At 40.9% G+C, this 25047-nt stretch overlaps 2 protein-coding genes across 2 annotated transcripts; both read right to left on the bottom strand.

Moving 5' to 3' along the window:
• Nucleotides 1-14774: 14774 nt before the first annotated feature.
• On the bottom strand, nucleotides 14775-16340 carry LOC142656690 (E3 ubiquitin-protein ligase TRIM39-like). The gene has a single exon (XM_075831615.1). The coding sequence runs from the start codon at nucleotides 16326-16328 to the stop codon at nucleotides 14775-14777; it is 1554 nt and encodes a 517-aa protein (XP_075687730.1). The 5' UTR covers nucleotides 16329-16340.
• A 5961-nt stretch (nucleotides 16341-22301) lies between these two features.
• LOC142656689 (E3 ubiquitin/ISG15 ligase TRIM25-like) lies at nucleotides 22302-23879 on the bottom strand. Its single transcript, XM_075831613.1, has one exon. It carries the CDS (start codon nucleotides 23877-23879, stop codon nucleotides 22308-22310), a length of 1572 nt encoding a protein of 523 aa, XP_075687728.1. The 3' UTR covers nucleotides 22302-22307.
• Nucleotides 23880-25047: the final 1168 nt, after the last annotated feature.

Genomic DNA, 25047 nt, shown 5'->3' with positions numbered 1-25047 from the left:
TATACATTTCCATCATGTCGGCAGCACGACGTGGTTTACACAGAGAGATGTGCGGTCGACAACCATAATATTTCTTGCTGCATAAACGGTACAATCAGCCGATGAACGAGCGTTACACAGGGCAATGATCGGGAACCAGTCTTCACGTGAACGCTCATTCGCCCGATAATTGGCCCGTGTAAAAGGGACTTTACAGAAACGTAAAAAAAATTATTCTATTAATGTTGAAAGGAAAAAAAAAAAAGTTACCAGGTTCAAAAACACTTTACTGGTCAAGAATGTGAGTTCAGTGGTCACCTCCATAGTGAGCGAGCGATCGAGATGTACAATTCTTGCCCTATTTATCACCCTATTAATGACCGATCCGATAAATGATAAATAGGGGAGCAGCCGAGTAAAGGGTCACCCTACAGCAGGGACGTCACTCTCAGATTTTCCGCACTTATCCTATTCTTTCCTTGCTTCACCAGGTTAATTTGGCACGGTGTGTAAGTGCCGGATATTTCTGAGTGTGGGGTCCCAGATGTAGGGGTGACCCTTTTCCAGGAGACTCCCCTATTTATCACTATCGGGTCAGTCATGAATAGTGAGATGTATATGGCAAGAATTGCTTATGCTTTTACTTCGGTGACTAGAGCGGTAAAAATTGAGGCCGCATTCTTTACCCAAAAAGTTCTCTTACCTCAAAAATACCCAAAAAGTTCTCTTACCTCAAAAATACCCAAAAAGTTCTTACCTCAAAAACCTCCGTGATTATATTTTAGGATTTATTAACTTTTTAAGATCTCCCTAATTTTTAACAAGATTAATAAAAGTTACATATTTAGTGAAATTATTGGTCTAGCTCAAGAATCTCCAACCCGCAGCTCTCAAGCTACCGAAAAACTACAACTCCCAACATGTTACTTCCAAAAATGTACACCACCATTAAATTTTCTATCCAAACGAGCCCGGTTCTTCTGGCTTGCTCCCCATCCTTCCTGCCCCAACCCTTGACCAGTGACCATTCATGTACGATCACAGCCATCATAAATACATATGTGCCATAGGGTGTGCAGAGGCTGAAGTTACAGCCGGGTCTTGGTGGCCGAAGGGGACCCCGTAGCTCCCTAAGAGAACGGTATTGCTATAAACGGCCCCTGATAGTGGAGTCCTCAAATAGATTTGGTATCGGGGCCCAGAAGTGTGAAGTTTTGCCTCTGTCGGGGGTTGATTTGGGTATCCACCATAAGCCGTGAAAAAGTAGATTTACTTACATTGGGGGTCATTGGCGGAGGTGCTGCGTGCTGGCTGGTATTCGGTAAGGAGCTCTTCGTTGGCCTGTATTGGGGGTGCCCACTCGTCACCCAATATTCGGGGTCCTGGGCCGGAGTGCCGCTTGCTGTGTCGTACACCAGGAGATGTGCAGGGATGAGTGTGCGCCACTGTGTTGTGTGTAATAATGTTCACATATTCCCGGAAGTCGCTGCTTTGCGCCCGCTCACCGTGTCACCCCTCACATCACCCACAATGCAGCCCACACCTGCACCCTGACAATGTGGCCTACTCAGCACTCCTCAAACTGATCTACAGATACTGAAAACACGTTCTCCGGAGCCGGCAGTCACTATGTGGCCTGGAAACAGGTGCAATTACTTTTTGCGAGATAGAATATTTTTTTTTTATTCTATGTGGTTGTCAGGCAGCGTATCCTTAGCAACCAGTCCAGCCTAGATTATACAGGTTGTGGCTGAATAGGCAGAGAAATGGGGACAGAGGAGGGCTGGGGGTCCGCTCTTCTCTTATTACTGCCGTCTTAATCAGATATTTGTGGAGGTAAATGTATTTAATGCAATTATAACCTAAAACGGTCAATATTTCAGACGTGTGGGGGGAGGGGTGACAATTGTGGGCATAAAGAGGAATGATATAAATATGTCTCCAAAATATCCACAGATACCAGAATAATAGGGTAATAACGGCCCAGACAGCACGAAGGCGTAAATCATCCCAGTACTGAAGGAGTTACAGGATCTCATGTATGTGACGCAGCGCTCTCCCGGCAGTGTAGGTGCGCGCCACCACCTGTAACATACGGTATAGTAACTGTAGGAAGTGGTTGTGGTTATACACGGTGTGAAAAGACCTGGCGCCACATTCCTGCAATATGTGATCATGTACTGTAATATAGAATGTATATAACTTATACCAGCCGTACATATAGATTATATACAAGAGATACCCAGGTTATACCAGCATGCTCCATATCACTATACACAGGAAGATGTATAACTTATACCAGCTGTACATATATAATTATATACAGAAGATACCCAGGTTATACCAGCATGCTCCATATCACTATATACAAGAAGATGTATAACTTATACCAGCTGTACATATATAATTATATACAGAAGATACCCAGGTTATACCAGCATGCTCCATATCACTATATACAGGAAGATGTATAACGTATACCAGCTGTACATATATAATTATATACAGAAGATACCCAGGTTATACCAGCATGCTCCATATCACTATATACAAGAAGATATATAACGTATACCAGCTGTACATATATAATTATATACAGAAGACACCCAGGTTATACCAGCATGCTCCATATCACTATATACAAGAAGATGTATAACTTATACCAGCTGTACATATATAATTATATACAGAAGATACCCAGGTTATACCAGCATGCTCCATATCACTATATACAGGAAGAAGTATAACTTATACCAGCTGTACATATATAATTATATACAGGAGATACCCAGGTTATACCAGCATGCTCCATATCACTATATACAAGAAGATGTATAACTTATACCAGCTGTACATATATAATTATATACAGAAGATACCCAGGTCATACCAGCATGCTCCATATCACTATATACAGGAAGATGTATAACTTATACCAGCTGTACATATATAATTATATACAGAAGATACCCAGGTTATACCAGCATGCTCCATATCACTATATACAAGAAGATGTATAACTTATACCAGCTATACATATAGAATTATATACAGGAGATACCCAGGTTATACCAGCATGCTCCATATCACTGTATACAAGAAGATGTATAACTTATACCAGCTGTACATATATAATTATATACAGAAGATACCCAGGTTATACCAGCATGCTCCATATCACTATATACAAGAAGATGTATAACTTATACCAGCTGTACGTATATAATTATATACAGAAGATACCCAGGTTATACCAGCATGCTCCATATCACTATATACAAGAATATGTATAACTTATACCAGCTATACATATATAATTATATACAGAGGATACCCAGGTTATACCAGCATGCTCCATATCACTATATACAGGAAGATGTATAACTTATACCAGCTGTACATATATAATTATATACAGAAGATACCCAGGTTATACCAGCATGCTCCATATCACTATATACAAGAAGATGTATAACTTATACCAGCTATACATATATAATTATATACAGGAGATACCCAGGTTATACCAGCATGCTCCATATCACTGTATACAAGCAGATGTATAACTTATACCAGCTGTACATATATAATTATATACAGAAGATACCCAGGTTATACCAGCATGCTCCATATCACTATATACAAGAAGATGTATAACTTATACCAGCTGTACGTATATAATTATATACAGAAGATACCCAGGTTATACCAGCATGCTCCATATCACTATATACAAGAAGATGTATAACTTATACCAGCTGTACGTATATAATTATATACAGAAGATACCCAGGTTATACCAGCATGCTCCATATCACTATATACAAGAAGATGTGTAACTTATACCAGCTGTACATATATAATTATATACAGAAGATATCCAGGTTATACCAGCATGCTCCATATCACTATATACAAGAATATGTATAACTTATACCAGCTGTACATATATAATGATATACAGAAGATACCCAGGTTATACCAGCATGCTCCATATCACTATATACAAGAAGATGTATAACTTATACCAGTGTACATATATAATTATATACAGAAGATACCCAGGTTATACCAGCATGCTCCATATCATTATATACAAGAAGATGTATAACTTATACCAGCTGTACATATATAATTATATACAGAAGATACCCAGGTTATACCAGCATGCTCCATATCACTATATACAAGAAGATGTATAACTTATACCAGCTGTACATATATAATTATATACAGAAGATACCCAGGTTATACCAGCATGCTCCATATCACTATATACAAGAAGATGTATAACTTATACCAGCTGTACATATATAATTATATACAGAAGATACCCAGGTTATACCAGCATGCTCCATATCACTATATACAAGAAGATGTATAACTTATACCAGCTGTACATATATAATTATATACAGAAGATACCCAGGTTATACCAGCATGCTCCATATCACTATATACAGGAAGATGTATAACTTATACCAGCCGTACATATAGATTATATACAGGAGATACCCAGGTTACACCAGCATGCTCCATATCACTATACACAAGAAGATGTATAACTTATACCAGCTGTACATATATAATTATATACAGAAGATACCCAGGTTATACCAGCATGCCCCATATCACTATATACAAGAAGATGTATAACTTATACCAGCCGTACATATATAATTATATACAGAAGATATCCAGGTAATACCAGCAGGCTCCATATCAGTATATACAAGAAGATGTATAACTTATACCAGCCGTACATATAGATTATATACAAGAGATACCCAGGTTACACCAGCATGCTCCATATCACTATATACAAGAAGATGTATAACTTATACCAGCCGTACATATAGATTATATACAAGAGATACCCAGGTTACACCAGCATGCTCCATATCACTATATACAAGAAGATGTATAACTTATACCAGCCGTACATATAGATTATATACAAGAGATACCCAGGTTACACCAGCATGCTCCATATCACTATATACAAGAAGATGTATAACTTATACCAGCTGTACATATATAATTATATACAGGAGATACCCAGGTTATACCAGCATGCTCCATATCACTATATACAAGATGTATAACTTATACCAGCTGTACATATATAATTATATACAGAAGATACCCAGGTTATACCAGCATGCTCCATATCACTATATACAAGAAGATGTATAACTTATACCAGCTGTACATATATAATTATATACAGAAGATACCCAGGTTATACCAGCATGCTCCATATCACTATATACAAGAAGATGTATAACTTATACCAGCTGTACATATATAATTATATACAGAAGATACCCAGGTTATACCAGCATGCTCCATATCACTATATACAAGAAGATGTGTAACTTATACCAGCTGTACATATATAATTATATACAGGATATACCCAGGTTATACCAGCATGCTCCATATCACTATATACAAGAAGATGTATAACTTATACCAGCCGTACATATAGATTATATACAAGAGATACCCAGGTTACACCAGCATGCTCCATATCACTATATACAAGAAGATGTGTAACTTATACCAGCTGTACATATATAATTATATACAGGAGATACCCAGGTTATACCAGCATGCTCCATATCACTATATAGAAGAAGATGTATAACTTATACCAGCTGTACATATATAATTATATACAGAAGATACCCAGGTTATACCAACATGCTCCATATCACTATATACAAGAAGATGTATAACTTATACCAGCTGTACATATATAATTATATACAGAAGATACCCAGGTTATACCAGCATGCTCCATATCACTATATACAAGAAGATGTGTAACTTATACCAGCTGTACATATATAATTATATACAGAAGATACCCAGGTTATACCAGCATGCTCCATATCACTATATACAAGAAGATGTATAACTTATACCAGCTGTACATATATAATTATATACAGAAGATACCCAGGTTATACCAGCATGCTCCATATCTCTATATACAAGAAGATGTATAACTTATACCAGCTGTACATATATAATTATATACAGAAGATACCCAGGTTATACCAGCATGCTCCATATCACTATATACAAGATGTATAACTTATACCAGCTGTACATATATAATTATATACAGGAAGATGTATAACATATACCAGCTGTACATATATAATTATATACAGGAAGATGTATAACATATACCAGCTGTACATATATAATTATATACAGAAGATAGCCAGGTTATACCAGCATGCTCCATATCACTATATACAAGAAGATGTATAACTTATACCAGCTGTACATATATAATTATATACAGAAGATACCCAGGTTATACCAGCATGCTCCATATCACTATATACAGGAAGATGTATAACTTATACCAGCCGTACATATAGATTATATACAGGAGATACCCAGGTTACACCAGCATGCTCCATATCACTATACACAAGAAGATGTATAACTTATACCAGCTGTACATATATAATTATATACAGGAGATACCGAGGTTATACCAGCATGCTCCATATCACTATATACAAGAAGATGTATAACTTATACCAGCTGTACATATATAATTATATACAGAAGATACCCAGGTTATACCAGCATGCTCCATATTACTATATACAAGAAGATGTATAACTTCTACCAGCTGTACATATATAATTATATACAGGAGATACCCAGGTTATACCAGCATGCTCCATATCACTATATACAAGAAGATGTGTAACTTATACCAGCTGTACATATATAATTATATACAGGATATACCCAGGTTATACCAGCATGCTCCATATCACTATATACAGGAAGATGTATAACTTATACCAGCCGTACATATAGATTATATACAGAAGATACCCAGGTTATACCAGCATGCCCCATATCACTATATACAAGAAGATGTATAACTTATACCAGCCGTACATATATAATTATATACAGAAGATATCCAGGTAATACCAGCAGGCTCCATATCAGTATATACAAGAAGATGTATAACTTATACCAGCCGTACATATAGATTATATACAAGAGATACCCAGGTTACACCAGCATGCTCCATATCACTATATACAAGAAGATGTATAACTTATACCAGCCGTACATATAGATTATATACAAGAGATACCCAGGTTACACCAGCATGCTCCATATCACTATATACAAGAAGATGTATAACTTATACCAGCCGTACATATAGATTATATACAAGAGATACCCAGGTTACACCAGCATGCTCCATATCACTATATACAAGAAGATGTATAACTTATACCAGCCGTACATATAGATTATATACAAGAGATACCCAGGTTACACCAGCATGCTCCATATCACTATATACAAGAAGATGTATAACTTATACCAGCTGTACATATATAATTATATACAGGAGATACCCAGGTTATACCAGCATGCTCCATATCACTATATACAAGATGTATAACTTATATCAGCTGTACATATATAATTATATACAGAAGATACCCAGGTTATACCAGCATGCTCCATATCACTATATACAAGAAGATGTATAAACTATACCAGCCGTACATATATAATTATATACAGAAGATACCCAGGTTATACCAGCATGCTCTATATCACTATATACAAGAAGATGTATAACTTATACCAGCTGTACATATATAATTATATACAGAATATACCCAGGTTATACCAGCATGCTCCATATCACTATATACAGGAAGATGTATAACTTATACCAGCTGTACATATTTAATTATATACAGAAGATACCCAGGTTATACCAGCATGCTCCATATCACTATATACAAGAAGATGTATAACTTATACCAGCTGTACATATATAATTATATACAGAAGATACCCAGGTTATACCAGCATGCTCCATATCACTATATACAAGAAGATGTATAACTTATACCAGCTGTACATATATAATAATATACAGAAGATACCCAGGTTATACCAGCATGCTCCATATCACTATATACAAGATGATGTGTAACTTATACCAGCTGTACATATATAATTATATACAGAAGATACCCAGGTTATACCAGCATGCTCCATATCACTATATACAAGAAGATGTGTAACTTATACCAGCTGTACATATATAATTATATACAGGATATACCCAGGTTATACCAGCATGCTCCATATCACTATATAGAAGATGTGTAACTTATACCAGCTGTACATATATAATTATATACAGAAGATACCCAGGTTATACCAGCATGCTCCATATCACTATATACAAGAAGATGTGTAACTTATACCAGCTGTACATATATAATTATATACAGGATATACCCAGGTTATACCAGCATGCTCCATATCACTATATAGAAGAAGATGTATAACTTATACCAGCTGTACATATATAATTATATACAGAAGACACCCAGGTTATACCAGCATGCTCCATATCACTATATACAGGAAGATGTATAACTTATACCAGCTGTACATATATAATTATATACAGAAGATACCCAGGTTATACCAACATGCTCCATATCACTATATACAAGAAGATGTATAACTTATACCAGCTGTACATATATAATTATATACAGAAGATACCCAGGTTATACCAGCATGCTCCATATCACTATATACAAGAAGATGTATAACTTCTACCAGCTGTACATATATAATTATATACAGGAGATACCCAGGTTATACCAGCATGCTCCATATCACTATATACAAGAAGATGTGTAACTTATACCAGCTGTACATATATAATTATATACAGAAGATACCCAGGTTATACCAGCATGCTCCATATCACTATATACAAGAAGATGTATAACTTATACCAGCTGTACATATATAATTATATACAGAAGATACCCAGGTTATACCAGCATGCTCCATATCTCTATATACAAGAAGATGTATAACTTATACCAGCTGTACATATATAATTATATACAGAAGATACCCAGGTTATACCAGCATGCTCCATATCACTATATACAAGAAGATGTATAACTTATACCAGCTGTACATATATAATTATATACAGAAGATACCCAGGTTATACCAGCATGCTCCATATCACTATATACAGGAAGATGTATAACTTATACCAGCCGTACATATAGATTATATACAGGAGATACCCAGGTTACACCAGCATGCTCCATATCACTATACACAAGAAGATGTATAACTTATACCAGCTGTACATATATAATTATATACAGAAGATACCCAGGTTATACCAGCATGCCCCATATCACTATATACAAGAAGATGTATAACTTATACCAGCCGTACATATATAATTATATACAGAAGATATCCAGGTAATACCAGCAGGCTCCATATCAGTATATACAAGAAGATGTATAACTTATACCAGCCGTACATATAGATTATATACAAGAGATACCCAGGTTACACCAGCATGCTCCATATCACTATATACAAGAAGATGTATAACTTATACCAGCCGTACATATAGATTATATACAAGAGATACCCAGGTTACACCAGCATGCTCCATATCACTATATACAAGAAGATGTATAACTTATACCAGCTGTACATATATAATTATATACAGGAGATACCCAGGTTATACCAGCATGCTCCATATCACTATATACAAGATGTATAACTTATATCAGCTGTACATATATAATTATATACAGAAGATACCCAGGTTATACCAGCATGCTCCATATCACTATATACAAGAAGATGTATAAACTATACCAGCCGTACATATATAATTATATACAGAAGATACCCAGGTTATACCAGCATGCTCTATATCACTATATACAAGAAGATGTATAACTTATACCAGCTGTACATATATAATTATATACAGAATATACCCAGGTTATACCAGCATGCTCCATATCACTATATACAGGAAGATGTATAACTTATACCAGCTGTACATATTTAATTATATACAGAAGATACCCAGGTTATACCAGCATGCTCCATATCACTATATACAAGAAGATGTATAACTTATACCAGCTGTACATATATAATTATATACAGAAGATACCCAGGTTATACCAGCATGCTCCATATCACTATATACAAGAAGATGTATAACTTATACCAGCTGTACATATATAATAATATACAGAAGATACCCAGGTTATACCAGCATGCTCCATATCACTATATACAAGATGATGTGTAACTTATACCAGCTGTACATATATAATTATATACAGAAGATACCCAGGTTATACCAGCATGCTCCATATCACTATATACAAGAAGATGTGTAACTTATACCAGCTGTACATATATAATTATATACAGGATATACCCAGGTTATACCAGCATGCTCCATATCACTATATAGAAGATGTGTAACTTATACCAGCTGTACATATATAATTATATACAGAAGATACCCAGGTTATACCAGCATGCTCCATATCACTATATACAAGAAGATGTGTAACTTATACCAGCTGTACATATATAATTATATACAGGATATACCCAGGTTATACCAGCATGCTCCATATCACTATATACAAGAAGATGTATAACTTATACCAGCTGTACATATATAATTATATACAGAAGATACCCAGGTTATACCAACATGCTCCATATCACTATATAGAAGAAGATGTATAACTTATACCAGCTGTACATATATAATTATATACAGAAGATACCCAGGTTATACCAACATGCTCCATATCACTATATACAAGAAGATGTATAACTTATACCAGCTGTACATATATAATTATATACAGAAGATACCCAGGTTATACCAGCATGCTCCATATCACTATATACAAGAAGATGTGTAACTTATACCAGCTGTACATATATAATTATATACAGGATATACCCAGGTTATACCAGCATGCTCCATATCACTATATACAAGAAGATGTATAACTTATACCAGCTGTACATATATAATTATATACAGAAGATACCCAGGTTATACCAGCATGCTCCATATTACTATATACAAGAAGATGTATAACTTATACCAGCTGTACATATATAATTATATACAGAAGATACCCAGGTTATACCAGCATGCTCCATATTACTATATACAAGAAGATGTATAACTTCTACCAGCTGTACATATATAATTATATACAGGAGATACCCAGGTTATACCAGCATGCTCCATATCACTATATACAAGAAGATGTGTAACTTATACCAGCTGTACATATATAATTATATACAGAAGATACCCAGGTTATACCAGCATGCTCCATATCTCTATATACAAGAAGATGTATAACTTATACCAGCTGTACATATATAATTATATACAGAAGATACCCAGGTTATACCAGCATGCTCCATATCACTATATACAAGATGCTTATATTATACCAGCTGTATATATCAGGGACTGTTTTTGGTGAGCAAACAAAAACGAGCTAGTATTATTTAGCGCTGTATGGTGGTATTCTTAGGGAATTGAATTGCAGTATCATGTGGGCTCTATATGACGGTATTATGTGGGCTCCATATGGTGGAATTTGTGGGCTTTATAGAGCAGTATTACGTGGGAGCTATAGGGCTGTATAATGTGGGCTCTTTATGGCGGCATTTTGTGGGAGCTAAACTCCAGTATTATGTGGGCTTTATATGGTTGTATTACGTGGAGATATATGGCAGGATTATGTGGGAGCTACGTGGGCTCTTTAGGGTTTATTATTTGAATACTGTATAATACTTGGGGGCATTATGTGGACTTTATATGGCAGTTTTATCTTGCACTGTATGGCGGTATTATGTCGGCTGAGAATCTGTTGGCACCCGATCCCTTTGGTGCCGGTCAGAGGTTTCCATATCTCAGGACACTAACACCGCGGGTCTTTATTTCATTGATTTGATGATTTGCCTGATTTCAATGACCCGGACACCGCATTAGACGCAGTTTGGGACGACTGAAAAAGTTAAAAACAAAGTGTCTTAAAGTTGCTGATATTTTTCTCATTTGTGGGCTGAGAACGGAAACATTGTGCTGGGAGCCGAGACAAAGCCCAGGAAATGAGTCACCTGCTGCAACACTGCGACGATATAACACCATCTAATGTCCCCCCCCCTGTGCGTTATGGTCTGATCCGGGGTCATAGTGGCGACACGTCCCATAAAGGCTCATATAGACTGTATAGGGCACAGAGCGATGTCCTGCAGATCCCCGGAGAGGTCAGTGATGTAATAATCTGCAGTCAATTCCTGGGGTCATTTTGCAGGTACCCCACCAACCGCTGTGTGATATTTACAGGGGTCATAGCGCCACCTAGTGTCCACAGTGAATATGTATATAAGAAATTCAACCACAGATCGGATATTGTGTAAGGCTGTTTCTGAGAAAGCCGGGTGACAACCTATATCGCCACCATTACCGACATTGGAACCCCAAATCGCAGAATATTTTAAGCTCCGCCCCATTGTGCACAAGATCACCTCCAATGTTTGACAAGTACTGCCTCTTTTAATGAATATTTGCATAAACTCCACCCCTTTTGTGGACTATTGACAAGTATAGACCAGTTGTGACGGCCATATTGATATTAATGGAGTGATATATTGAAGGGGCCGCAAGGGCGTACTTTCTATAGGAGGCCGGCCAGGCAGCTGTTATGGGGTCCCTAGAAAGCGGGGGGGGGGGGGGGTGGTCCAGTCCTGGTTGGTCAATCCCTCTAAATACTGGTTGGGAGCACCCGTGCAGGACCCCTTACTTGAGGAACTAAGGGGTGGAGGGGGAAACAAGAACCTGGAGGTAAAAACCAGCGCTAGAAAGTGGAACCCTCAAAATACTCCACTTGGGGGGGGGGGAAGAGGATAAGTAATGTGTGAAATCCTGACCCCATTCAGTCATGAATTACCTGGAAAGTTGAGGACCGGGCGTTCTATGTGCGGAGAGGAGTCCGGCCGATAAACATCCAGCGCAGGAGTAAAACAGAGGCGGAATCTCCAAACAAATATAAAATCAAAAAGTAATTTATCAGGAGGAAATGTTTATTGGAAATATCCGATTCCACAGAAAAAAAATTAAAATAAATCAGAATAACTTCCATAATGTGTGAGGAAGGTGAAAATAATCATTCAAAACTTTAAATCATATTTAACCATTTGGCATAAAAATAAACATTACCTTATAAACAGAAAAAATTCCTCATATAAAACCGAACACGCACGAGATACAGAAGTAACGCACGTCATCGTCATTTATAGTCCACGTTGGCACAAGATCGGGAGTTTTTCAGAGAAAATGTACATAACTGCACTAAATATTTTGACCACTAGGTATCTCACTACAGTGTTGGCCTGAACAGTGCACCCAGTGGCCAGGAGGGGTATTGCGAATAAAACATATAACATTTTTTAAAGAAGAAGAGCGGTCACCTCTCCTGACATAATTACTTACTAAATAGACATATGTCCCATTAAAGGGATTTTCCACGATCGGACAACTGACGACCGATCCACCGGATAGGTCATCAGTATAAGATCGATGTGGATCCAACACCCAGACCCCGCACCGATCAGCTACCTCTTGGTACCGGAATATTTGTACGGCACGTAGTAGGTGGAGCCAAATGCAGGTGGCACCGACCCCTGCACAGCGGCCGGTCTACAGAACTGCAGCTCTGCTCCTATTCACTTGGACAGTACTGCAGCTCAGCCGCTATTCCATGACCGTAGCCACCTGATACCGGCATGGACGTCTGGTGCCCGGATGCAGCCAGAGTAGCTGATCGGTGCGGTGTCGGACCCGCAGCGATCATATACTGATGACTTATCCGGTGGACGATCAGTTGTACGACCGTGGAAAACCACTTTAAGAAACAACTCTGGAGCATCTGTTCTTAGAACTCTATATTGTGCCGTTCCTCTGTTATTCCTCCTAGAAATGTATGAATAAATTAACAAATGGGTGTTACAAGCTGGGGTTGTGTCCTTACACAGTCTGACACTATCCAATCAGAGCTTACAGTTTGACTGTGTGGGGACACGCCCCTTTGAGAAGGGGAATGGTAACACCCTGATTTCCATTTATTAATAAAAATTCTAGGAGGAATAACAGAGGAACAGCACAATGCAGCGGTTTAAGAAAACATGTCCCAGAACTGTTATTCCATGGAGAATACAATGATTTACTAGAACAGACGTGTCAGGAGGGCTCTCGTCTTCAAGGTGAAATATTGTGAATACTTGAATGTTTCGGGGACTGCGCTAATGACAGGATCTCCCAGAATTACCAGGATCGCAGCGAGGAGGATCATACCATTTATAAGCAGCATCGGCGTGGATACAAAGCACAAAAAAACAAATAGAAATCAACAACACCCGTCAGAACGTGGACTTCAAACTTAAAGGGCCGGTGCAGTCCTATGTAAATAAAAACCTAATAACTGTATAGTGAAAGGTCTGCAGATATATAGTACAATTATTTTTATTATCAGTCATCATTTGAGATTCCTCCTTGTTGTCAGTGACTGGAAACCTTCCTCTTTACATTCAGGGAGTTCGTAACAAATCCTGACCTAGTCCTGCTCACACAGCTGCTGTTTGCTACAATGTACCAGTGGAGTTAATGTTCTGTAAGCTAAATACAGGACTCCATACTGGCAGCTCTTACCGACACGGACGCGCTGTAACAAACCCTCAGCTGTGCGAGCACAACAAGGCAGACATGTGCATTCACAGCTGGAGATGCAGTGTCAGACACTGGACAACTTCACTCTCGTGAAAAAGAGAAAATAAAAAGGTCTGGCTTCATTGTATGTAGGGACCACTACTCCTCATGGTCACGGATCAGAGCTCCGGATTCTCACCCAACCGTCCCGCCAGACGAGGAACGCAGCGTGAAGGGGCTCCGTGAAGGTGGCAGTGAAGGTGTGCAGATGTTTAATGGGATCGCACAGCTGGTAGAATGACAGCCGCCCGGCCTCATAGTCCAGGTATAGTCCCAGTCTCTGCAGGGACACCTCCGCCTGTAGCGGCATCTCTTTTGCGCCGTGAGCTGCTAGGTAATCCTTCTGACACAAGCGCAGACACCAGGACTTGTTGTTCTGTCCAATACCGGACAGATCCCCCTTCCGTTCCATGCTGGGATACGCCACCCCCACCCGCCAGTTCCCCAGTTCACTGGTCTCCACTTCCCAGTAATTCTGTCCGGAGCTAAAACTCTGGAAACTCAGAACCTGACAATAGTTTTTAAATCTCTGCGGGGTTTTCACCCAGATCGGGGTCTTTGACCAGGTCGCACTCTTCAGATCGCCCGATACGGCCACATCGACCGCAGCCGTCTTAATGTTCAGCAGTAAATTCTGGACGCTGAAGCTTTGCTTTACGTCTGTCGTGATACTGGAAAAAGCCGACTGTAAAGTCAATGAGATCAGAACTTCATCCAGATCACCTACAGCCTGGAGCCGCTTACCGAGTCCCTCATCAGGATCGGCTCTGCCGATGTCCCGTCCTTGTAGGACCACGAGTGGATCTGTCACCTGGCACAGCTCCTCAATGTGCGCCATCTTCCTGTCCAGCTCCTCCTTCCTTATCTCCAGTTGCTGGATCAGATCAGAGACCGACAGTGACACCTTATCCCTCTGTCTGGAGATGTCACTCAAGGCTCGTTCTTCCAGATCTTGGAGCCGAGCCCTGATGTCTCTAAACAGAGCAGTCACTCTGGTCGTCACGTTGGCCGCCTTCTCCTGGACCGTCTTCTCGTGATCTTGTAAGCTTTGGACGCTCTTTTCCGTCTCTGCGCGTTTCGATGACAGTTTCTCCAGAACTTTTCTCAGTTTTTCCTTCTTCTTCTCAGACGCTTCTTTGAGAAGTTCCACCTGGTGTCCTCTATGTTCTCCAAACACACAACAAGACACACAGATGCAGGCGGCGTCCTTACAGCAGTAATACTTCAGCATCTCCCGGTGGGTGCCACATTTTCCGTTATCCATGGAACTGGTGGGTTCCGTCAAGACGTGATCGGTGGATTTGCTGTGGACGCTCAGATGGACGCTGCACAGAGACGCTTCACACATCAGGCAGGTCATGACCGCAGGGACGGGGGACTGGACGCAGTACGTGCAGAAGATCCCGGCCGCCTTCGCCTCTGGTTGCGTTGTTAAGAAACGCTCCACGATGTTACAAAGTTTCATGTTCCTTCGCAACGCCGGGCGCTTTTGGTATTCGGCGCGGCATTCTGGGCAGGTGTAAACGCCTCCACCGTCCTGTCTGTCCAGCACCGAGCGGATACACACCAGACAGAAGCTGTGGCCACATCTCAGCGTTACCGGCTCCGTGTAGATATTGAGGCAGATGGAGCAGTTCAGCTCGTCCTTCAGATCTGCAGTCGCCATCGGGTCCAGCAGGAGTGGAGCGGAGAGGCAGCAGTGCTGAGTGTGCGCTTCAGACTTCAGCTGTTGAATGCATGTAAAGCTCAGCGTCCCGCACGTCTCAGCTGTTCCGCCTGGCAATGACACTTCAAGCACTCAGGGTGAATATGATCTCCAGCCGGAGTTTACTGTCCCCACGACAAACTGACAGTCCAAGGTTACACGACCACAGTAAATATAACTTATCTGATCTTGGGAAAGCTGGGTGACAACCAATATGGCTGCCGCTACAGCGTTCTGAACGGAATATCTGCTTTATATCATAAAGGATATATCAGGTAGATTTACCGGTCAGGATCCCGGGAGAGCTGAGTGACAATCCCTGTGAGAGCTCTAATGGCGGCCATATTGGTTGTCACTCAGCTTTCCCAGAAACTTTTAATAACTTGCTGGGTGAGGACTGGAGGACGGATATTTACCAGCTTCTCTTTTTATTTTAGGGAAAGGCTCAGTAACGGATCTCGCGGTCAGGGCTGAAATTGTGGCTAATACTGGTGGTCAGCAGCCGGGGAGGGCGAGCAGCGAGGAGGGTAGGGTTACCAGCTATTCTAGGAGCTCATAAAAGGGGACTGCCAAAATAAAGTGCGGTCTCTAGAGTAACGCTAAAATTATCCCGGAGGAGTATTGGAAGACGAAGAAAAGTCAAGTCAGGTGAAGGGTGGAGAGACCCAAAGTCAGGAGCCGCCCCCCGATCTGTCAGACAAACTTTTGAGACGTGACATCGGAAAGATTCCCTGAAGCCGTTTTTTTACCATATGCCCCGCCCATTCGTATAAGACACGCCCCCAAAACCTAAGGCATTTCACCCGTTAGTGACCGCCCCATAGTGTTTTTATGGCGCTGCATCAGAATAAATAAAACAGAGCAGGGAGACGTTAAGGGTATGTTCACACATAGTCAACAAAAACGTCTGAAAATCCAGAGCTGTTTTCAAGGGAAAACAGACCCTGCTTTTCAGACGTTTTTTTACCAACTCGCATTTTTCGCAGCGTTTTCACGCCGTTTTCGCGGCGTTTTTTACGTCCGTTTTTGGAGCTGTTTTCATTGGAGTTTGAGAAAACAGCTCCAAAAACGTCCAAAGAAGTGTCCTGCATATAATGTATATAAGTGTCCCGCATATAATGTATAGAAGTGTCCCGCATATAATGTATATAAGTGCCCTGCATATAATGTATAGAAGTGTCCCGCATATAATGTATAGAAGTGTCCCGCATATAATGTATAGAAGTGTCCCGCATATAATGTATAGAAGTGTCCCGCATATAATGTATAGAAGTGTCCCGCATATAATGTATATAAGTGTCCCGCATATAATGTATAGAAGTGTCCCGCATATAATGTATAGAAGTGTCCCGCATATAATGTATATAAGTGCCCTGCATATAATGTATAGAAGTGTCCCGCATATAATGTATAGAAGTGTCCCGCATATAATGTATAGAAGTGTCCCGCATATAATGTATAGAAGTGTCCCGCATATAATGTATAGAAGTGTCCCGCATATAATGTATAGAAGTGTCCCGCATATAATGTATATAAGTGTCCCGCATATAATGTATAGAAGTGTCCCGCATATAATGTATATAAGTGTCCCGCATATAATGTATATAAGTGTCCCGCATATAATGTATAGAAGTGTCCCGCATATAATGTATAGAAGTGTCCCGCATATAATGTATATAAGTGTCCCGCATATAATGTATAGAAGTGTCCCGCATATAATGTATAGAAGTGTCCCGCATATAATGTATATAAGTGTCCCGCATATAATGTATATAAGTGTCCCGCATATAATGTATAGAAGTGTCCCGCATATAATGTATATAAGTGTCCCGCATATAATGTATAGAAGTGTCCCGCATATAATGTATATAAGTGTCCCGCATATAATGTATAGAAGTGTCCCGCATATAATGTATATAAGTGTCCCGCATATAATGTATATAAGTGTCCCGCATATAATGTATAGAAGTGTCCCGCATATAATGTATAGAAGTGTCCCGCATATAATGTATATAAGTGTCCCGCATATAATGTATAGAAGTGTCCCGCATATAATGTATAGAAGTGTCCTGCATATAATGTATATAAGTGTCCTGCATATAATGTATATAAGTGTCCCGCATATAATGTATATAAGTGTCCCGCATATAATGTATAGAAGTGTCCCGCATATAATGTATAGAAGTGTCCCGCATATAATGTATATAAGTGTCCCGCATATAATGTATATAAGTGTCCCGCATATAATGTATAGAAGTGTCCCGCATACAATGTATAGAAGTGTCCCGCATATAATGTATAGAAGTGTCCTGCACTTCTTTTGACGAGGTTGTATTTTTACGCTGACAGCTGTCAAACGACGACGCGTAAATGACAGGTCGTCTGCACAGTACGTCAAATGAATGGGCAGATGTTTGCCGACGTATTGGAGCCCTATTTTCAGACGTAAAACGAGGCATAATACGCCTCGTTTACGTCTGAAATTTGGCCGTGTGAACATACCCTAAATATCCCTGCTCTCAGAGGTTGCTGAGGGCTGGGGGCGTCCCTGCTCTAACAGGTGCGATCGATATTAGTATAGACCTCACCCGTTTAACCCCTCAGATGCGGCGATCAATAGTGAGCACTGTATCTGAGTGGTTTTGGAGAGAGGGAATGCAGGTGTCGGGGTCTTCTACGGCAGCCGGGGGGCCCGCAGGTAATAAAGGCCCCCAGGTCTGCCTGTAGTGAATGCCTGCTAGATCATGCCGGAGCCCTAGCAGATGCCTGTCTGTTTTACACAAACGGGAATAATACACTGCAATACAGAAGTATTGCAGTGTATTATAAATGCGATCGGAGGATCGCACAGTGAAGTCCCCTAGTGGGACTAGTAGAAAGTAAAAGAGAAAAGTTACAAAAAAATATATATGAAAAACCCACTTTTTCCTCCTTACAAAATGCTTTATTATTAAAAAAACAAAATAAAGTAAAACAGTTACACATATTTGGAATCGCCGCGTCCGTAACGACCCCGACTATTAACCTATTACATTATTTAAGCCGCACGGCGAACGCCGTAAAAAATTAAATACATGCAAAAATTGACGTTTTCTGTGAATCCAGCCTTAAAACAAATGTGATAAAAAGTGATCAAAAAGTCGCATCTACTCCAAAATGGTACCAATAAAACCTACAAGTCTTCCCGTAAAAAAAAAGAAAAAAGCCCTCAAACAACCGCATCGGCGAAACAATAATAAAAAAAAAAAGTTCTGGCTCTTCAAACATGGAGGCACAAAAACAAATCATTTTGAAAAAAAAAAAAAAGTGTTTTCGCTGTGTAAGTAATAAAACATAAGAAATCCATATAAATTTGGTATCGTTGCAATCGCAACAACCCGCTGAGTAAAGTTATTGTGTTATTTATACCACACGAGAACGGCGTAGATTTAGGACGCAAAAAAATGTTGCGAAAGTGCAGTTATTTTTCTATTCCCCCCCCCCCCCCCAAAAAAAGTTAATCAATAAATTCCATGTACCCCAAAACGGTGCTGTTCAAAATTACAACTGGTCGACGCTAAAATAAAAAAAGTTATAGCTCTTCGAATGAGACGATGGAAAAAATAAAAAAATGACTTGGTCATTAAGGGGTTAAATCACAAGTAGCGCATATGGACCTTCATCACAACCCAAAATAAACACAGACCCCGGCCCAGACTCTGCAGATACTCCCCCCCCCCCTCCCTCAGGTCCCCTTCACCCCTGGGTGCCGCACACCATGCCCTGAAGTCGTCCCTGGTATCACGTTGTCTGTGGCACTCAGGAGTGAGGAGGAGGAGGAGGAGGAGAGGCGACTGATTTAAACGTTGGGGGAAGGCAGCGAATAAAGCCCAATATCGATGGTTGCCGCGCCATGAGAATCAACCAGATGTCCCGTCTCAAAAATTGACAAGTACGGCGTCTTCTTATGACCTTTGGGCAACCATAGATGCCAGAGCTCAGATGTGATGACTAGTCCTGCACCCCCAAAGCCACAATGTGCCCCTGAGGTATGTTACCCTAATCCTTCCTGTCCCCCCCCCCCCCACCATATTATATTTCATGCTGCATTATTATACCATATCACACCACAGTATATTATAGCTAACAGTGACACCTTGTGGTAAAATCTAGAACTGTAAGCTTTAATTTAAATTGTAATTATTTTTATGGCAAATGGGTAGTAGTGGCGGGTGCAATTCCCTTCCCCATAAACACTAATTATCAGCACGCGTCCGTAAAATATAACATGACCCAGATCATCATCATCTTGAGTGCAGCTCTGGAGTACAATACAGGATGTAACTCAGGATCAGTACAGGATAAGTAATGTATGTACACAGTGACTCCACCAGCAGAATAGTGAGTGCAGCTCTGGAGTATAATACAGGATGTAACTCCGGATCAGTACAGGATAAGTAATGTAATGTATGTACACAGTGACTCCACCAGCAGAATAGTGAGTGCAGCTCTGGAGTATAATACAGGATGTAACTCAGGATCAGTACAGGATAAGTAATGTATGTACACAGTGACTCCACCAGCAGAATAGTGAGTGCAGCTCTGGAGTATAATACAGGATGTAACTCAGGATCAGTACAGGATAAGTAATGTAATGTATGTACACAGTGACTCCACAGCAGAATAGTGAGTGCAGCTCTGGAGTATAATACAGCATGTAACTCAGGATCAGTACAGGATAAGTAATGTAATGTATGTACACAGTGACTCCACCAGCAGAATAGTGAGTGCAGCTCTGGAGTATAATACAGGATGTAACTCAGGATCAGTACAGGATAAGTAATGTAATGTATGTACACAGTGACTCCACCAGCAGAATAGTGAGTGCAGCTCTGGAGTATAATACAGGATGTAACTCAGGATAAGTAATGTAATGTATGTACACAGTGACTCCACCAGCAGAATAGTGAGGGCAGCTCTGGAGTATAATACAGGATGTAACTCAGGAGATATAGAAGAAGTAGCAGCACAAATATCTCTCCTCTGCACGGTGCTCCAGGCATTTTAGCTGACCAGCAGCTGTTTGAGCAAAATATAGTTGCAATTCACTGACAGCAAGCAGAGATCTAAAATCGGTGAGGCATTGCACATCAAAGTATATTAGAAAGGTTCAGTACGACTTTCGGAAACGAGACATCTTAAATGGGCGGTTTTTACAGAAGCTTTCACAAGTGCCTACCGTAATCGGTCTGAATCAGCCATATCCGACATCTTGCAGCCTCCCTTACACCTAGGGGCTCTCACCAACCTCCGTTACCTGCGGGAACCTGGACTTCATAATCTGCGGAGGCCTGGAGCAATTGTGGCGTCGCTAACATTTCCTCTCCTTGTTGCCTATCTTGCGGCCTACACGTCACTCCCGATCCATCTGCCCAGTGGAAGCTTCTCGGTTACCTGCCACAACACTGCTTGACCGCCATGGGGGGGGGGGGGGGGTTACATGACTCCGTTGCTTGAGTTAAATCCACTCAAGCGTCGGCCAGCACCCTAGAAACCCGATGTGTTTCCCCCTCTTCTGAGACTTCATACCCCGGGGCAGAGTCTAAGGGGCCCCCACTGGCCCTAATCTCCTATCACCCCCACCTCAGTCGCGTCTTGATCTTTGCCCGTAATCTACTGGAGGTTCTGGGAAAAATGGAGCCCAAGACCTAGGAGAAGCCACCAAACATGATGTCCCCCCAACACATTTTGAGGCTTACCAGAAAACTCTTACAACCCTTGGTTTAGTGTACAGTATAGTGAGGGAACTTGGCCAAACCAAAGTAGACCATGGAAGACATTTTGTTTTTGTGAAAATTTTATTTTTGAATAAGGAACAATGACAACAACAGATAACATGACCCACGAAACTACCAGACCAAGACCCAAATAAACACCACAAACGAGACAGACACTAGTAGCTCATAGAAGGATCTTAATCCAAGCTCCATCGTCTACGTAGAACGCCACATGTAAAGGTTCCTGGAAGTTGGCACTAAAAGTATGTAAATGCCGGAAAAGGTGTCGGTCCTGGTCACACAGCTCATAAAACGTCAGGCGACCAGCCTCGTAGTTCAGATATATTCCTAATAACTGGGAGTATTGTTCATATAGTAGTGACTGAGCCTTCGAGTTATGGGCCGACATGTACTTTGAGGTATATCTCCGCAAACACCAGGACCGCTCGTTGTCTCCAATCCCGGAATGTTTCCCGTCTCTTTCGATACTGGAATAAGCCAAACCAATGTCCCATATTCCTTGGACGCTGGTTTCGACTTCCCAGTAATGCTGTCCCATCGTGAAGCTATTACTGCTTAGGACTTGATTGTAAATGGTAAATCTTGAGGGCATCTCCTTACGGCCATGATTCACATCAGAATCCGATATGGTCTTCGAGTCAACCGAGACCTCCATCTTATTATGAGCTGTATTTACATCCATAACGATTGGCAAGACTCTACTTCCGTAGATACAAGTCTTTGCGCCAGTCACAATCTCCGTCATGCCTTTGTGTAGAGTCTCGGTGATCAGACCTACATTTAGATCACCCATGGCGTAGATGGGCTTCTCATCGCTTTCCCCATGACGCATATGGTCACTGTGACATTCTCGTTCTTGTAAGATCGATATGACATCTTTCTGGTTGACCAGGTCTTGAATCAGAGAAATGTTCTGGGACAGTTCCTCCTTCCGCGCTTCCAACTGTTGGACAACACCAGAAAACGTTAATGTGATCTGGTCAGCTTGTCTGGAGATCTCAGACACAACTCGCATCTCTAAGATTTCCAGCTCTTCTTTAAGATCTTTGAACTGTCCAGTGATTCTCTTGGTAAGAACGTCCGCTTCCACTTGGACTTTCTCAACATGTTCCTTAAGCTTTAGGGTCGTCTTCTCGGTCTCTATTCTCTTGGAGATCAACTTGTCCATGAAGCTTCTCAAGTTTTCTTCCTTCTTTTTGGAGGCCATTGTAATCTCCTCAATCAGGTGTCCCCGATGTTCTCCAAAGGCAAAGCATGACACGCATACACAGACGCCATGCTCTGCACAAAAGTATTTCATTATCTTCTTGTGAACAGGACAGGTCAAGTTCTCCATGGAGGTCGGTGGATCGATCAGCACGTGGTCCACCATCTTGTTGTGGTCCCTTAAATGCTTTCTGCAGAGAGACGTCTCACACTGCAGACAGGTTTTAGCAGCTGGAAGATGAAACTCACAATAAGTGCAGAAGATCTTGACCTCCTCTTGCTCGGGCTGGGCAGATATTAAGTGCTTGGCTATATTACTAAGCTTCCGGTTCTTCTCCAGGGTTGGACGCTCCAGATACTTCTGTCTGCAGTCAGGACAGGAGTGACCTCCAGACCCGTCCTGTGTGTCCAGCACCATCACAATACACGAGCAGCAGAAGTTGTGGCCACATCTCAGAGATACGGGGTCTGTATAGAGACTCAGGCAGATGGAGCAGGTCAACTCCTCTAGGAGGTCAGCAGAAGCCATTCTGGAAAAGGAGTGGGGGGGTGGAGGGGGAGCATGATCAATACTCAACATCCCGCTACTATAAAGTACAGAGCTTACATTGTACTTTGGCTGGATATTCATTCATGGACTTGTCTAGAATCGGGATAAAAGTGTGGACTTCCAATCAATGGGTTGTGTCTAGTATTTCACCCTCATTCACTTTAATGGAGGAGAGCTGCAACACCAGACCCAACCCATTGGAAAGAGAGGCGCTGTTTGTGGCCTCGGTCACTGTTGGCCATCATCATGGACGTACGTACCACAGAAGTGGTCAATGCGTCCGCTAGGAGGCCCCGACTTCTCCAACAAGAACATGTGAAGACTTCACCCAGCACAGCAGCAGTAATTGGCCCCCAACAAGCACCAGCTCTGGGTGGGAGGAGGGTTGGGGTGGTATTAGCCAGTATCAGGATGGGAGGGGGCATTTTGGTTATTGCTATGGGCCCCCCCCCCCCCATGTCGCTACATAAGTCTAATGGCAACAACCACAGAGGGAACAGAAGCTGAGAGATACGGCGTCATATAGAGTGCAGGAATCATAACCATCCACTAGGAGGCTCCAAACACTGCACCAAAGCTGAGCAGACCGTATCACACATGATAGGATTAGATACACAGCTCAGCAGACAGTATCACACATGATAGGATTAGATACACAGCTCAGCAGACAGTATCACACATGATAGGATTAGATACACAGCTCAGCAGACAGTATCACACATGATAGGATTAGATACACAGCTCAGCAGACAGTATCACACATGATAGGATTAGATACAGTAGCTCAGCAGACAGTATCACACATGATAGGATTAGATACACAGCTTACCAGACAGTATCACACATGATAGGATTAGATACACAGCTCAGCAGACAGTATCACACATGATAGGATTAGATACACAGCTCAGCAGACAGTATCACACATGATAGGATTAGATACACAGCTCAGCAGACAGTATCACACATGATAGGATTAGATACACAGCTCAGCAGACAGTATCACACATGATAGGATTAGATACACAGCTCAGCAGACAGTATCACACGATAGGATTAGATACACAGCTCAGCAGACAGTATCACACATGACAGGATTAGATACACAGCTCAGCAGACAGTATCACACATCATAGGATTAGATACA

Source organism: Rhinoderma darwinii, chromosome 6 (genome assembly GCF_050947455.1).
Source record: "Rhinoderma darwinii isolate aRhiDar2 chromosome 6, aRhiDar2.hap1, whole genome shotgun sequence".
Classification (NCBI taxonomy): Eukaryota; Metazoa; Chordata; class Amphibia; order Anura; family Rhinodermatidae; genus Rhinoderma; species Rhinoderma darwinii.
The sequence above is the reverse complement of the archived record's forward strand: the minus strand, read 5'-3'. Positions and strand labels throughout refer to the sequence as shown.

Coding starts and splice junctions, on each gene's coding strand:
- LOC142656690 (XM_075831615.1), bottom strand. CDS start 16,328: ATGGCGACTGCAGATCTGAAGGACGAGCTGAACTGCTCCATCTGCCTC.
- LOC142656689 (XM_075831613.1), bottom strand. CDS start 23,879: ATGGCTTCTGCTGACCTCCTAGAGGAGTTGACCTGCTCCATCTGCCTG.